The sequence below is a fragment of the Octopus sinensis genome, unplaced genomic scaffold, assembly GCF_006345805.1.
Source record: "Octopus sinensis unplaced genomic scaffold, ASM634580v1 Contig11576, whole genome shotgun sequence".
NCBI classification, from domain to species: domain Eukaryota; kingdom Metazoa; phylum Mollusca; class Cephalopoda; order Octopoda; family Octopodidae; genus Octopus; species Octopus sinensis.
This window is the reverse complement of record NW_021832384.1, coordinates 106471-122988: the sequence shown is the minus strand read 5'-3', so window position 1 is coordinate 122988 and position 16518 is coordinate 106471. Positions and strand designations below refer to the sequence as shown.

Genomic DNA, 16518 nt, shown 5'->3' with positions numbered 1-16518 from the left:
TGCCTCCCACAACAAGACATGGTCTGTCACAGGATTACTCATTTTTACTGACCATACCGACTGGAACAATGTGAAATGAAGTATTTAGCTCAAGAACACAACTCATTGCCCACTCCAGGAATCAAAACCACAATCTTGTAATCATGAGTCCAACACCCCAACCACTAAGCCATGGGCCTCCAATTATAATAATATCTTTTATCTATTACCTGTTTCAGTCATTAGACTGTGACCATGCTGAGGCACTGCCTTGAATTTTTAGTTGAATTGACCCCAGTACCTCTTTTTTAAGCCCAGTACTTATTCTATCGGTCTCTTTTGCCAAACCACTAAGTTACAAGGACTTAAACATACCAACACCAATTGTCAAGTGGAGATGAGAGGACAAACACAGACATACACACAAACACATATATATAGGCATAGGAGTGGCTGTGTGGTTAGTAGCTTGCTTACCAACCACATGATTCCAGGTTTAGCTCCACTGCGTGGCACCTTTGGCAAGTGTCTTCTACTATAGCCTCGGGCTGACCAAAACCATGTGAGTGGATCTGGTAGACGGAAACTGAAAGAAGCCTGTCGTATATATGTACATGTGTGTATGTTTGTGTCTGTGTTTGTCCCCCCAACATCGCTTGACAACCGATGCTGGTGTGTTTATGCCCCTGTAACTTAGCGGTTCGGCAAAAGAGACCGATAGAATAAGTACTGGGCTTACAAAGAAAAAGTCCTGGAGTCGATTTGCTCGACTAAAGGCGGTGCTCCAGCACAGCCACAGTCAAATGACTGATATATATATAGATATTTATATATAATTATAATTAATTATTTATAATATTTTACTAAGCAGAATTATACCACGAGAGAAAATAGTCTATCTCAATCTTCAGATCTGCTATAACATACAACAAACAGAAGGGCTTAACCAGCTAGAAATAGCAGCCAAATCTCCCTCAAATCACACACAACCGTATTTAAAAAAAAAGAAAGAAAATGATGAATAATATGGCCTTCAGTACCCAGAACACAGGGAAAGGAGGTGGGATGGTCATGACTGGAATACTTTTCATTCTAAGTCTGCTCAATCAAAGCTGAAACACCAAAGAAAAAGTTTTAAAAAACAACAAACTCACCACATTCCTCACTTACCTCTGTATGCAAAGTCTTTTGCTCCAGTCAAAAATTAGCAAGAGACCATCGAAACATGATGCCGCCAAATACTTCTGACAGCTGGAGAACATCAAAATGGAAATGGTCTGGAACAAAAATAAAATAAATAAATAAGGCCAACAGAATAAGTACTAGGCTTACAAAGAATAAGCCCTGGGGTCGATTTCTTCGACTAAAGGCAGTGCTCCAGCATGGCAGCATTCAAATGACTAAAACAAGTAAAAGAATGAAAGAATAAAAGAAAAGTATAAGTGTTGCTTTCTTCTTTCTTATTTGTGTGTCTCAAAGGACCACTGATGAGGTCACAGGAGTGTGACGAAAGAACTCTGGCCGAAATAAGATTAACGTAAAAAAATGAATAACGCAGAAGCAAAGTAACACCAATTATATAGTGCATGTGGTTTTATTGGCTAAACTGGCAAAATGACCATTCCTAAATACAACAATATATATATATACAACGGGCTTCTTTCAGTTTCCATATACCAAATCCACTCACAAGGCTTTGGTTGGCCCAACGCTATAGTTGAAGACACTTGCCCAAGGTGCCACGCAGTGGGACTGAACCCAGAACCATGCGGTTGTAAGCAAGCTACTTACCACACAGCCACTCCAATGCCTATTAGAGGCACAAAGCCAGCAATTTTGAGGGAAGGGGCAAGTCAATTACACTGACCCCAGTGTTTGACTGCTACTTATTCTATTGACCCCAAAAGGACAAAATTGACCATGGCAGAATTTGAGCTCAGAATATAAAGGCAAGTGAAATGCCTCAAAGTGTTTTGTCCAATATGCCAACAATTCTGAAATTGCACCACCTGGTCTGGGCATTTATCACAAAACCCCTAAATAATCCTTTCTCTTATAAGTAAAAAAACTATGAAATTTTGAAAGGGGATAGGCAATTACACTGACCCCAGTGCCCAACTGCTACTTATTTCAGCAACCTCGAAAGGATGAAAGGCAAAGTCAACCTCAGTAGAATTTGAACTCAGATTGTAAAGATTCTGCCAGCCTACCACCTTCTATCATCATCATCATCATTTAATATCCGTGTTCCATGCTAGCATGGGTGGGATGGTACCACAAAAGCCAACCAGGCCGAAGCCTGCACCAGACTTGTGACTGTTTTGGCAGGATTTGTACAGCTGGATGCTCTTCCTAACACCAACCACTCAGCAGAGTGGACTTAGTGCTTTTTACATGACACAAGCACAGGCAAGGTCAGATTTGGCAAGGTTTTTACAGCTGGATGCCCTTCCTAAAACCAACCACTTTACAGTGGACTGGGTGCTTTTAAGTGGCACCTGCACTAACAGGGTCACCAAGTACTTGCAAGACAAAACTTTTCAGAGGGGAAGAAGCATTGGAGGAGGTGATGATGAAAAGGTTATAGTGAGACAAATATAGGTGTCTTGCTGTAGAGGAAGTACAAGGTTACCCGGTTGGAGAGAGAAAGATCGGGAATGAAGACAAAAACAGGTGTGCTACAGCTAAGAAAATACACGGTTGTTCAACCTGAGGGAAGTGGAGGAGAAAAAGAGAGTGAGTGGGAGACCGCAGGATGAAGATGATGGCAAAATGCCAGGCATACTCACAAGGAACGGGGATCAGAGTATAAATGAGATGGTTGAGTAAAGGAAGAGAGAGATATAAATAGTGGCAAGTGCCAGGGTATACCTCCGAGGTTCAAATGCCATAATTTAAGTGACAGGATATTGCAAAAGAAGAGCGATTAAAGAGGTGTGAGTGGCAAAAGACTTAGATGCAGTATTCCAGAACAAAAACGAAAATGAAATGACAGGATGGTCACAGATGGAATATACTTGTTCATAGAGCAGTTCAACCAAGAGTGAAATGAGACACCAATAAATAACAAAAATCCAACCCCGTTGTTCTCTCTACACTATCACTTCTGCCCTTTCTACTAAGGTGTAAGTTGTCATGGATTCTCTCTGCAGCAAGAAACCTGTTCAGCTCTGGCCCTTTGTCTCATATGTGTACTTGTCTTTTACCCCTCATCTCCTAGTATAAAGCTGTTCCCCTTTCCAGAGTTCATAGTCTTGCAAACTGCATGATAGCCTTGTCAGTGATGGTGGCATGAAAAAAAAAGGTGGTGAGCTGGCAGAAACGTTAGCACGCTAGGCAAAATGCTTTGTGGTATATCGTCTGCCACTATGTTCTGAGTTCAAATTCCGCCGAGGTCGACTTTGCCTTTCATCCTTTCGGGATCGATTAAATAAGTACCAGTTACGCACTGGGGTCGATATAATCGACTTAATCCGTTTGTCTGTCCTTGTTTGTCCTCTCTGTGTTTAGCCCCTTGTGGGTAGTAAAGAAATATGTATGAAAAAAAACCCACCCAGTACATACTGTAAATTGGTTGGTGTTAGGAAAGGCATCCAGCCATAGAAGCCATGCCAAAGCAGATATTAGAGTGTGATGCAGTCCTTGGACACAGAGGATCCTCGTCAAACCATCCAAACATGCTGGCATGAAACATGGGCATTAAATTACGATATTTAGTGATGAAACTATTGATAACGATGATGATGATGATTATTATTATTATTATTATTATTATGATAAGGAGGATAATAACAATAAATTCCTTACGTCTTTTATCTTTGCATCAGTTAAAGCTGCTGTTTTATTCCAGGTCTTCGTATCATAAACAATAATTTCCTTTTCAACAGGAACCAAGAGATTCTACAAATGAAAAACAGAATTTTTGTTTTTAAACAGAAAAATATGAAAAAAGTGTAAATTGAAAAAAAAAATCATTTTCTGTTAAATAAACACAAAATTTCAAATAGTTTCAAAGTCTACAGGAATATTCTAATATTTTCTAGACATTCTTTTAAAACATGATTCACACTTAAAATTGTCTTCCACTGAACCAAAAATTCAGAATACAGTGCCCAAAAGCAGCAGCATCACCCCGACTTCCTACACAACCGCTGAGACTGGATGTGCATTCATCCATCCGTCTATGCTCTCGGTGTCGGGGGTTGACCTTCTTTCTCTTCTGCGGGTCTTACGAATAGCAAAGGACCACGTTTCGGACTTCTCCCACAAGGACGAAGACCGCTTCACTCAACAGCAACAGCATCAATCATCTCATTAAATAAGCGTTTTGTTGGTATGTTTATTACTGCTAATTATTTAATTGTATATTTAGTTGGGCTTGGCTATGTGGTAAACAAGTTAATCGCCCAACCATGTGATTTCGGGTTCAGTCCCCACTATGTGATACCTCAGATAAGTATCCCCTACTGTAACCATCAGCTGACCAAAACCTAGTTAGCAGATTTAGTAGACAGAAACTGAAAGAAGCCCATAGTGTATGTGCATGTTTGTGTGTGTATGTGTGAGAGAGAGAGTAGATTTTCCTTTCTACAAGTGTATTAGTTTGCTAATCTTAAACAATGGCTTCACCAACTATTGTTCGCTTGCAGTCCACTGCAAAAATATATGTGAGTTCAAGTCTCATGGCTGAGAATAAAATTATTTTCCTTATCTGTATCTTTCAGATTTTTCTGCAAAATATGGGTAGTTTATCCTGTTCATGCTATATTATTAGAATTATCTTGTGTTTGAGAATAAAATGATTTCCTTATCTGAATATTATATATATATATATATATATATATATACATACATATAGCGTTCTGTCTATCGCTATACAAATCCATCATTTTTTGCTAAAATGTCTTATTGACAAGTTTCGCTTTTTTCACTTTCCTGAGGAGAAGACTGCATTGTTTATACCATTTATTCTTTTGAATAGTATCAGTGGAATTTTCGAAACATGTGTCGAAAGTAAAAATATTTGATTACACCTGCGTTAACTCCATTTATTTATTCATATAATATTCAAAATATTCAACGTAAACACGAAGTTTCTACCTTTATAAACAAGGAGTTACAACATCTTTACTTGTGAGATTTTTGCTACCCTGGTAACTATTTATTAATTTTTTCTGTGTTAATTGTTAACAAGGTAAAAATACACTCATCTATATATATATAAGATGGACTTGTTACAGTTTCCATCTACCAAATCCAAGGCTATAACAGAAGACACTTGCCCAAGGTGCCACATGAACCTGGAACCCTGGAACCATGTGGTTGGGAAGCAAGCTACTTAGCACACAGCCACTACTGTGTGTATTGCAGTTGCACAACAACATCTTCACATGCAGACATACTGTTTGTATTATTACGTGTCAGAGAAACTTACCTCTCCAAGAGGATCCCAGCATAAACGGCAAAGAGATTTCGCCAAGCTGCAAAGAGGAGCAGGAGAAGAAAATAGGAATAAATTAGCATCCATAAAATATATATGCATTTGATAAATTCAATAAATTCCAAATGTATCATCAACAAATAAAGAACCATAAGCACCATCATTATTTTCATTATACATTCTTTTACTCTTTTACTTGTTTCAGTCATTTGACAGTGGCCATGCTGGAGCACCGGCTTTAATCGAGCAAGTCGACCCCAGGACTTAAATTCTTTGTAAGCCTAGTACTTATACTATTGGTTTCTTTTGCTGAACCGCTAAGTTACAGGGACATAAACACACCAGCATCGGTTGTCAAACGATGTTGGGGGTGACAAACACAGACACGCACATACATACATATATATATATTGCCATCAAGATGTAGGACAAGATACTGTGATAGCCTGGACTTCAGAGGTCCACAGCTCTTCAATATCCTCCAGAAGGACCTGAGAGACCTGCATGGGGTGGATGCAGATGTCTTTAAAATAAAACTGGATCTCTTCCTGTCAGGTGTCCCAGATGAACCAACTTCACGGCAGGAGGTGTAGATGAGGGCAGCTGCATCAAACTCTCTCATGCACCAAATGTCAATTGCTAAAAAGCATTCGTGAAGTAAAATCATTTAGCAACACTGAATGGTGGTGCCCCAGCATAGCCACAGCTCGTGAGCTGAAACTAGATAAAATATAAAAATATAAATATAATATATATATATATGACGGGCTTCTTTCAGTTTCCGTCTATCAAATCCACTCACAAGGCTTTGGTCGGCCCAAGGCTAGGGTAAAAGACACCTGCCCAAGGTGCCATGCAGTGGGACTGAACCCGGAACCATGTGGTTGGGAAGCAAGCTACTTACCAAACAGCTACTCCTATGTCTAAATATAAAAAAAAAGATACACAACTATAAGTTGGTGGATCCAAGAGTTATATAAAATGTAAGAACAGTAGAAGACGCTCACCTCACATCACTGCATCGTGCTAAACCATTCCATGTCTTCAAACTGGTATGAGTAGACATTGACCAGACACGGTAGGATCCATCACAACTGGACGATGCCTGAAATGGAATCGAAAAATTCTTATTCAACTAAGAGAAACATTATTACAATAGAATAATTATTACAGTTATCTTTTACACTATAGCAAACAAAGAACTGATGGATCAATTGTAGAACCAACAAGAATATTTAGTCAAAGACAAACTGCTGGACTTGTTTTTTTTTTTCTTGTTCATCCTCTTACCTTCTTGGTATCATAGCTGGCAGAACCATTAGCAAGCCAGGCAAAATGCATAGCCGTTACGTTCTGAGTTCAAATTCCGCCGAGGTCGACTTTGCCTTTCATCCTTTCAGGGTCGATAAATTAAGTGCCAGTTATGCACTGAGGTCGATGTAATCGACTTAGTTCGTTTGTCTGTCCTTGTTTGTCTCCTCTGTGTTTAGCCCCTTGTGGGCAATAAAGAAATATATTAAACTATACTGTTTGTTTCTAACCTGTATTTCAATTAATACTAGAAATACAAGGTGTTTAGGCTAAATTTGACAGTTTGCTTAAAAGAATAAGGAAATGCAATAGCCCATCCGAGAATAAAAGCATTTATAAAAATTAAAATATATCAAATAGATTATAGCCGGAAGATAAGTTTTTTCAAAGTTGTCCAAACAGCATGTAATGAAGAATTTAGTGATATAATTTTGTCAAGACTAAGCAGATATTTGAAACTTAAATTAGCATAAAATTCTGGTGGAAATTTTTTTCAATTTAGATCACATTGAAACATGAGGTTTCCATCATAGAACCAGAAGTCTTTGTCTGGTTGGTATTGTGCTTTTAAATAGGAGTGGCTGTGTGGTAAGTAGCTTGCTTGCCAACCACATAGTTCCGGGTTTAGTCCCACTGCATGGCACCTTGAGCAAGTGTCTTCTACTATAGTCTCTGGCCAACCAAACCCTTGCTTGCTTGCTTGCTTGCTTACTCACTCGCTCGCTTGATTGCTTGCATGCGTATGTATGTCTATGTATATGTATATGTGTGTATATGTTTGTATGTCTGGGTTTGTCCCCCCCCCAACATCGCTTGACAACCGATGCTGGTGTCTTTATGTCCCCGTAACTTAGCGGTTCGGCAAAACAGACCAATAGAATAAGTACTAGGCTTTCAAAGTATAAGTCTTGGGGTCGATTTGCTCAACTAAAGGCGGTGCTCCAGCATGGCCGCAGTCAAATGACTGAAACAAGTAAAAGAGTAACAGAGAGAGAGAGTAAACATGAGATACTATCTTCAAGTGAATGCTGCAGCAAATTTGTCTTTCAACAAGGTTTTTACATTAAGTATGATACATAAATTGCTGATGACTGAAACAAGTAAATGATATACAAGTCAATCAAAGGTAGGAAATCCTTTCTTAATTATGAATGAATGAATGAGAATGAGAGACAGACAGACCAACTGACAGACAGATACTCTTACTCTCTTTTACTTGTTTCAGTCATTTGACTGCAGCCATGCTGGAGCACCGCCTTTAGTCGAGTAAATCGACCTCCGGGACTTATTCTTTGTATGCCCAGTACTTATTCTATCGGTCTCTTTTGCCGAACCGCTAAGTGACGGGGACGTAAACACACCAGCATCGGTTGTCAAGCAATGCTAGAGGGACAAAAACAGACACACAAACATATACGCACACATACATATAAATATATACATATATACGACAGGCTTCTTTCAGTTTCCGTCTACCAAATCCACTCACAAGGCAATGGTCGGCCCGAGGCTATAGCAGAAGACACTTGCCCAAGATGCCACGCAGTGGGACTGAACCCGGAACCATGTGGTTGGTAAGCAAGCTACTTACCACACAGCCACTCCTGTGCCTTATATCTATATAATAGATGTGCAAATCTATCATATAAAATCCATTGTCTGTCTGTGTGTGTGTCTTCTAGGATCTCAGGCATCCACCATCCGATTGCGCTCAGATTTGATATGTAGATACCGACAGTATCAGGGCATGTATAAGTCTTGAAAAAATTACAAAAATCAATTCCAGGTGAGGATCCGATCGATAAAGCCATTTTTCTTTGGAATAGAAAAAAAGTCTATCTTTATTTCTTCTTTTGCTGGTGTCTCAAATTTAGGTTAAATCAATGTTTCTCATAGGGGAGGCCTATGGGACGGTCAGGCAAGTTGTTTTGAGAAAATTTGGTTTAAATGTTTGACAACTCAGCACCGTCCATTGGATGGGTGGAGGGGGGGTGTAGCCTTTTGCTCATAGATAGACACAGAGAAAAAGAAAGGTAGTGATATGAAGTATTAAAAGTTGAACAACAAAAAGGAATGAAGAAGGAAAAGAAGCCAAACAGATAGCAGGATAGAAAGATGGATGAAATATTAAGACCAGTTGAGGCAAGTGAAATCAAAATCAAACTCGGTGACCGGCATCCGTTGCTAGTGGAGCGCTAAGAGTACCATACGAGTGAGATCGTTGCCTGAGCAACAAACTGGCCTTCGTGCCGGTGGCACGTTAAGCACACCATTCGAGGGTGATCGTTACCGCGTTGCCTTACTAGCATGTGAAATATTCGAGCGAGGTCGTCGCCAGTACCGCTGGACAGGCTCCTGTGCAGGCGGCACGTAAAAAGCACCATTTGGACGTGGCCGTTGCCAATACCACCAAACTGGCCCTCGTGCCGGTGGCACGTAAAAGCACCCACTACACTCTCGGAGTGGTTGGCGTTAGGAAGGGCATCCAGCTGTAGAAACTCTGCCAGATTAGATTGGAGTCTGGTTCGCCAGACCTCAGTCAAATCGTTCAACCCATGCTAGCATGGAAAGTGGACGTTAAATGATGATGATGATGATGATGATGAATTAATAATTATGTAAGAAGGGAAAGAAATAATAAATGACAGAAATTATCTTTACATTTGTGAAAAGCCACACTGATGGCTGTAGTGTCAAGGAGAGAGAGAAGGGGTACAGAGACAAGAAAATAATGGCTGAAAGAGTCAAGTCACACTTAACCCTTTAGTGTTTAAACTGGCCAAATCCGGCCCAATATATTCTACATATTTTATATTCAAACTGGCCATATCTAGCCTCTCACACCTAACCTACATTGACAGTCTAAAAATAAACAATCACATCATTGAAACCTCAAAGCTATAAGGTAATGCATGATTAATTCAAAACAATTTAAATAATAAAGCATTACATTTAACAGAGTAATCTGAACACTAAAGGGTTAATACTGGTAACAAGCCATGATGTAGAGATAGAAGGAGAAATAAAAGGAAGCTAACAAACCAGAAAGAGTCCTTTGGGATGTAAAGCCACACTCAATATTGGAGCTTCGTGTCCTTGGAGAGATTTCTGCTTGCTTGATCGTACATCTGTGATTTTGATCATGAAGTCACTAGAAGGAAAACAGACATCTTACTTACAAACTAGCTGTGCATATGCATATATCATCACATGCATACATACATATCTCTCTATATATAAAGCTGAAGTTGTCTATGTATGGCAGGTTTGGTAGCCTTCAACTAACACTATCTCCTCCGAGACCCTGAGGTGCAAGTTGACCAAAATTGAGAGTATGATAGAAGAAGGCTTGCTCTTCCTTCCGTAGAAGAAAAATTCAAATCAGGCCATGTTAAGGCCAAAAATTATTTACATCAAAAAGGTGCTTTTTTTCTATGAAAATCCCTATTTTTTATGATTTTTTTGACTGCTGTGTCGCCATTTTTCGGTGTATTTGAACCAGAAAAATGTTCACTTAAAGAGAATAACAAGCTACATAATGCAAAAGTTTTACTTTTCAAAAATTCCAATTCTAAAGGGTCGAAACAAACCCGAGCAACGCCGGGCGATACTGCTAGTATATATATATATATATATATACATACATACATACATACATACATACAGGGTGTTCCAAAAAAATCACATATACATGCTTTAACAGCTGATAACTCAATTTTCATTTCTTTTTAGATTCAATCCGTTAGAAGTAACGAAGGGATCCAGACTAAGCTTTGAACAAAGAAAGCTGATCTGAAAGGGTTACTGGAAGTTTGAAAACGCAGTCTAAGTGCAAAGATGCATTCTCCTTAAGTGCGAAGACAGTTTAGAAAGGAGTTTCAAACAGATCTGCCTGAGCTGAAAATAGGCATTCATTAAAAAAAATTAATTCTATCTGTAGATTCTATACACTTTTGAAAATAAAAGCTATTTTAACAAACACTGGTTTTATAATCATTCAATATACATCTTATTGGAACACCTTGTGTATGTGTGTATATAATAATAATAATGAAATTATTGTATACAGTGCTCAGGTGCACCACAACTTGTCAAAAGTGCATATAAAGCATATGCAGAAGTGTACAAATCCACTCACAAGGATATGGTCAACCTGGGGCTATAAGTAAAAGACATTGCCATGCAGTGTTGATAAAAGAGGGAGAGAGTCTCCATATGGGTCACCACATGATTTGCTGATTGCTCCTTCACAAATCAGTAGCACAAGTCAATTGATATATAAAACGGTCATGAATTAAGCTAGTACCTTAGTGATTAGCTTATATATTTGCACTTTTGACAACTCATCATTAATTAAATAATACATATCTTGTGTCTATATCTACTCATTACTATCTATCAACCATTCTATCCATCTACATACCTAAACATCTAGCCACCTATATACCAATGAATCCCCATCTAATTACCAATACAGGCACAGGAGTAGCTGTGTGGTAAGCAGCTTGCTTACCGCATGGTCGTGGGTTCAGTCTCACTGCATGGCACTCTGAGCAGGTGTCTTCTACTATAGCCTTGGGCCGACCAAGGCCTCGTGAGTGAATTTGGTAGACGGAAACTGAAAGAAGCCCATCGTATATGTATATATATAAATATGTGTGTGTGTGTGTGTGTGTGTGTGTGTGTGTCTGTCCCCCCAACATCGCTTGACAACCAATGCTGGTGTGTTTACGTTCCCATAACTTAGCAGTTCAGCAAAAGAGACTGATAGAATAAGTACTAGGCTTACAAAGAATAAGCTCTGGGGTTGAAAGGCAGTGCTCCAGCATGACCGCAGTCAAATAACTGAAACAAGTAAAAGAATAAAAAAATACAACAGGCACAAGCTTGGTTAAGAAGCTTGCTTCCTAACCATGTGATCTTGGGTTCAGTCCCACTGCAGAGCACCTTGGGCAAGTGTCTTCTTTCAACCAACGCGTTGTGAGTGGATTTGGTAGAGATACATCACTTCACACACACACACACAACACAACACAACACAACACACAACACAACACACAACACAACACAACACACAACACAACACAACACACACACGCACGTGCAAGCACACACAGATACATATTTTGTTTTCATGCACACACAAGTTGATTAGATCGACCCCAGTACTAAACTGGTATTTATTTCATCAACCTAGGCGGCGAGCTGGCAGAAACGTTAGCACGTCGGGCGAAATGCATATCTGTATTTCATTTGCCGCTACGTTTTTGAGTTCAAATTCCGCCGAGGTCAACTTTGCCTTTCATCCTTTCGGGGTCAATTAAATAAGTACCAATTACGCACTGGGGTCGATATAATCAACTTAATCCGTTTGTCTGTCCTTGTTTGTCCCCTCTATGTGTAGCCCCTTGTGGGTAGTAAAGAAATAGGTATTTATTTCATCAACCCCAAAAGGATGAAAGGCAAAGTCAACCTCAGTGGTGTTTGAACTCAGAACGTGCAGATGAACAAAATGCTGCTTTGTAATTTGCCCAGTGTGCTAACAATTCCGCCACCAATAACAACAACAAACAAGAGCAAAAAGCTTACTCTAGTACAAAGCTGACAAGAAAATTATGTAAAATACCTTGCTCCAGCGACTAGAATTGTTCCTGCTCTGTTGAAGCACATGTGGTTAGCAGGAGCAGTGAACCGTGTAACCATGCCATCTGCTATACCATCTGGAAATGTGTATATTTGGATGCTGTTGACATCAGATGCAGTGTAGAACTTGTGATTCTGTAATAAACAAACAAAATAAAAAATAAAAGAAGAATATATTCACAGCTGTTGCTGTAACAATGAAGGGGTTTCTATGTGGTCGTTCACCCTGCTAGAAATAGAAGCCAAATCTCCTTCAATTCATTCACCCTACTGAATCTGTGGAAAAACTACTGGAGAAATGAGGCATTATCCATTTTAATGTCTATTTTCCTATGCTTGTATAGGTCAAGCAAGGAGTTTCTATGTGGTCATTCACCCTGCTAGAAATAGAAGTACAGGAGGGGTTAGTTTTAAGGATCTCTCTTCGATTCCCCTCTTCCAAGATACATTTTATTCTTTTACTTGTTTGTCATTTGACTGCGGCCATGAAGGGTTTTAGTCGAAGAATGCAACCCCAGGACTTGTTTCTTAAGCCTAGTAATTCTATCAGTCTCTTTTGCCAAACCACTAACTTACGGGGATGTAAACACACTAACACCAGTTGTCAAGCGGTGGAGGCACACACACACATACATATACATGACGGGCTTCTTTCAGTTTCTGTCTATCAAATCCACTCACAAGGCTTTGGTCGGCTCGAGGCTATAGTAGAAGGCACTTGCCCAAACGGCCACACAGTGGGACTGAACCCGGAACCATGAGGTTGGTAAGCAAGCTATTTACCACACAAACATGCCTAGATGCCAATCAGTGAACCTGCTAGAAAGCTCAACCAAATCTGTCAAATTACACCCTACAGTCTTGAAAATAGATGGATACATTGAAATCCTAGACACATAAAAGATAGGATGTCAAGAATACCTTCGATTGTAAGTCAGCTTGGTCAAGACTGACCCAGGAGCTGAACAAGAACAACAGCAACAAATCCCTCTTACCTTGTACAAAACAGCAAAAACCTTCTCTCCTATCTGATATGACATCGCATCAGAATCGTTGAAGCCATCCCATATACGAACATCACCATCCGTTCCACAGCTAAGAATGTATCTGCAAGTGAGAGGAGTCAATGGCAAGAGAAAACAAAATGTTAGAGAAACTGGTCAGGTGTAAGGAAGAGACTGAAAAGAAACAGATAGATAAGAGAGGGTGGTAATACAGTTCTATATTTAAGAGATAAGGAATTATATACATTATTTACATTCGACAGATATTTGTCCTAACCTTGTTTGTTGTTAACACAACATTTCAGCTGATATACCCTCCAGCCTTCTTCAGGTGTCTTGGGGGAAATTTCGAACCTGGGTTCTCATTCCTAAGGTATTTTTTTGATATTATTATTATTATTCTATGTTTGACTTTTGCTTTATATTTGTACAAGTTGGCTCCAAGTCTCACCCAGAGACCTCAAGAGACAACAGGTTGGAAGTTCATGTTGTTGTTATGCCTAGTGTGCCATATATTTGGGGTCTTTTTTTTTTTTTGGTGTTGGACAAGTGAATGTCCCAAAAAAAAGAAAAACGAAAATTATGTTTATTATTATTATTATTATTATTGTTCAGGTCACTGCTTGGAATTGAACTCGGAATCTTGGGGTTAGTAGCCCGCACTCTTAACCACTACACCATATGCCCGTGGGCATATATATGTATATACATACATACATATACATATAAGAGAGGGTGGTGATCAAATAATATGTAAATGATATAGTTATAAATGCTGGCTGCGTGTTTAAGTTTACTTCAGAAGTAAAGGGCTTCAAGTCCAATCAGGAGGATCAGTTAATTATGATATCATTCAACATAATCACCTATCAGATTCACACACTTATTTCTAAGCACTGTCAAAGAACTCAGAAGGTTGGGTCTCCAACCAGGCCCTTCACAATAACTTTACAACTAACAACTTTTCAGTAACCCCTCATAAGCATAGAGAAGTGAAAGCTAAAATGATGATTATATATGTGTGCGTGTACACACATATACATATACATGTATACATACATAAATATACATACATATGTATATACATATATATATATATATATATATATATATATACATACATATATATACATGCATATGTATACATACATATATATACATGCATATATATATATGTATATATATATATATATATATATATATTATATATATATATTATATATATATATATATATATATATATATATACATATATATACATGCATATGTATACATACATATATATACATATATATATATATATATACATACATATATATACATGCATATGTATACATACATATATATACATATATATATATATATATATACATACATATATATATATTATACATACATATATATACATGCATATGTATACATACATATATATACATATGTATACATACATATATATATACATATGTATACATACATATATATACATACATATGTATACATACATATATATACATACATCATCATCATCATCATCATCATCATTTAGCGTCCGTTTTCCATGCTAGCATGGGTTGGACGGTTCAACTGGGGTCTGGGGAGCCCGAAGGCTGCACCAGGCCAGTCAGATCTGGCAGTGTTTCTACAGCTGGATGCCCTTCCTAACGCCAACCACTCCGAGAGTGTAGTGGGTGATTTTATGTGCCACCGACACAGGTGCCAGACGAGGCTGGCGAACGGCCACGCTCGGATGGTGTTTTTATGTGCCACCGACACAGGTGCCAGACGAGGCTGGCAGACGGCCACGCTCGGATGGTGTTTTTATGTGCCACCGACACAGGTGCCAGATGAGGCTGGCAGGTGCCAGACGAGGCTGGCAGACGGCCACGCTCGGATGGTGTTTTTATGTGCCACCGACACAGGTGCCAGATGAGGCTGGCGGACGGCCACGATCGGATGGTGTTTGTTACGTCCCCAAAGCACGTAGTCCAGTCTATGCGGTACTGGCTACGGCCACGTTCGGATGATTTTCTTGTGTGCCACCGGCACTGGTACCACAAAGATACAAATTCCATTATGTTCATCTATTTTGATTTGTTTTGATTTGATTTGATTTGATTTTCACTTGCCTCAACAGGTCTTCACAAGTGTCACTTGCCTCAACAGGTCTTCACAAGTGTCACAAGAAGGAAGGTATGCACAGGTGGACTGTCTACGTCGCGGGTCTTCGGATGGTGTTCTTTATGTGCCACCGACACAGGTGCCAGATGTGGCTGGCGAACGGCCACGTCGGATGGTTTTCTTGTGTGCCACCGGTCTGAACCACAAAGATACAAATTCCATTGATGTTCATCTATTTTGATTTGGTTTGATTTGATTTGATTTTCACTTGCCTCAACAGGTCTTCACAAGTGTCACGCGTGTCACACACTTGCCTCAACAGGTCTCCACAAGTGTCACACACTTGCCTCTGCCTCAACAGGTCTTCACAAAGTGTCACACACTTGCCTCTGCCTCAACAGGTCTTCACAAGTGTCATAAGAGGGAAGGTATGCACAGTGGACTGACTACGTCGCCGGGTCTTTGGATGGTGTTTTTATGTGCCACCGACACAGGTGCCAGGTGAGGCTGGCGAACGGCCACGATCAGATGGTGTTTGTTGTGCCCACAGCACGGAGGCCAGTCGATGCGGTACCAGCTACGGCCACTTCGGATGGTTTTCTTGTGTGCCACCGGTACTGGAACCACAAAGATACAAATTCCATTGATATTCATCTATTTTGATTTGGTTTGATTTTCACTTGCCTCAACAGGTCTTCACAAGGGTCACACACTTGCCTCAACAGGTCTCCACAAGTGTCACACACTTGCCTCTGCCTCAACAGGTCTTCACAAGTGTCACACACTTGCCTCAACAGGTCTTCACAAGTGTCATAAGAGGGAAGGTATGCACAGGTGGACTGACTACGTCGCCGGGTCTTCGGATGGTGTCTTTATGTGCCACCGGCACAGGTGCCAGATGAGGCTGGCGAACGGCCACGATCGGATGGTGTTTGTTGTGCCCACAGCACGGAGGCCAGTCGATGCGGTACCAGCTACGGCCACTTCGGATGGTTTTCTTGTGTGCCACCGGTACTGGAACCA

General features: G+C 39.8%; 1 protein-coding gene across 1 annotated transcript in view; it reads right to left on the bottom strand.

Moving 5' to 3' along the window:
* LOC115229011 (WD repeat and HMG-box DNA-binding protein 1-like) overlaps window positions 1-16518 on the bottom strand; it is a 72558-nt gene that overhangs the window by 49649 nt on the left and 6391 nt on the right. Inside the window, exons 2-8 of the mRNA XM_036499073.1 lie at window positions 13369-13480; window positions 12357-12508; window positions 9773-9881; window positions 6427-6524; window positions 5414-5459; window positions 3787-3879; window positions 1150-1256 (exon numbers count right to left, since the gene is read on the bottom strand). Coding sequence (XP_036354966.1) covers window positions 1150-1256; window positions 3787-3879; window positions 5414-5459; window positions 6427-6524; window positions 9773-9881; window positions 12357-12508; window positions 13369-13480 — 717 coding nt within the window. The remainder of the gene's footprint in view (window positions 1-1149; window positions 1257-3786; window positions 3880-5413; window positions 5460-6426; window positions 6525-9772; window positions 9882-12356; window positions 12509-13368; window positions 13481-16518) is intronic.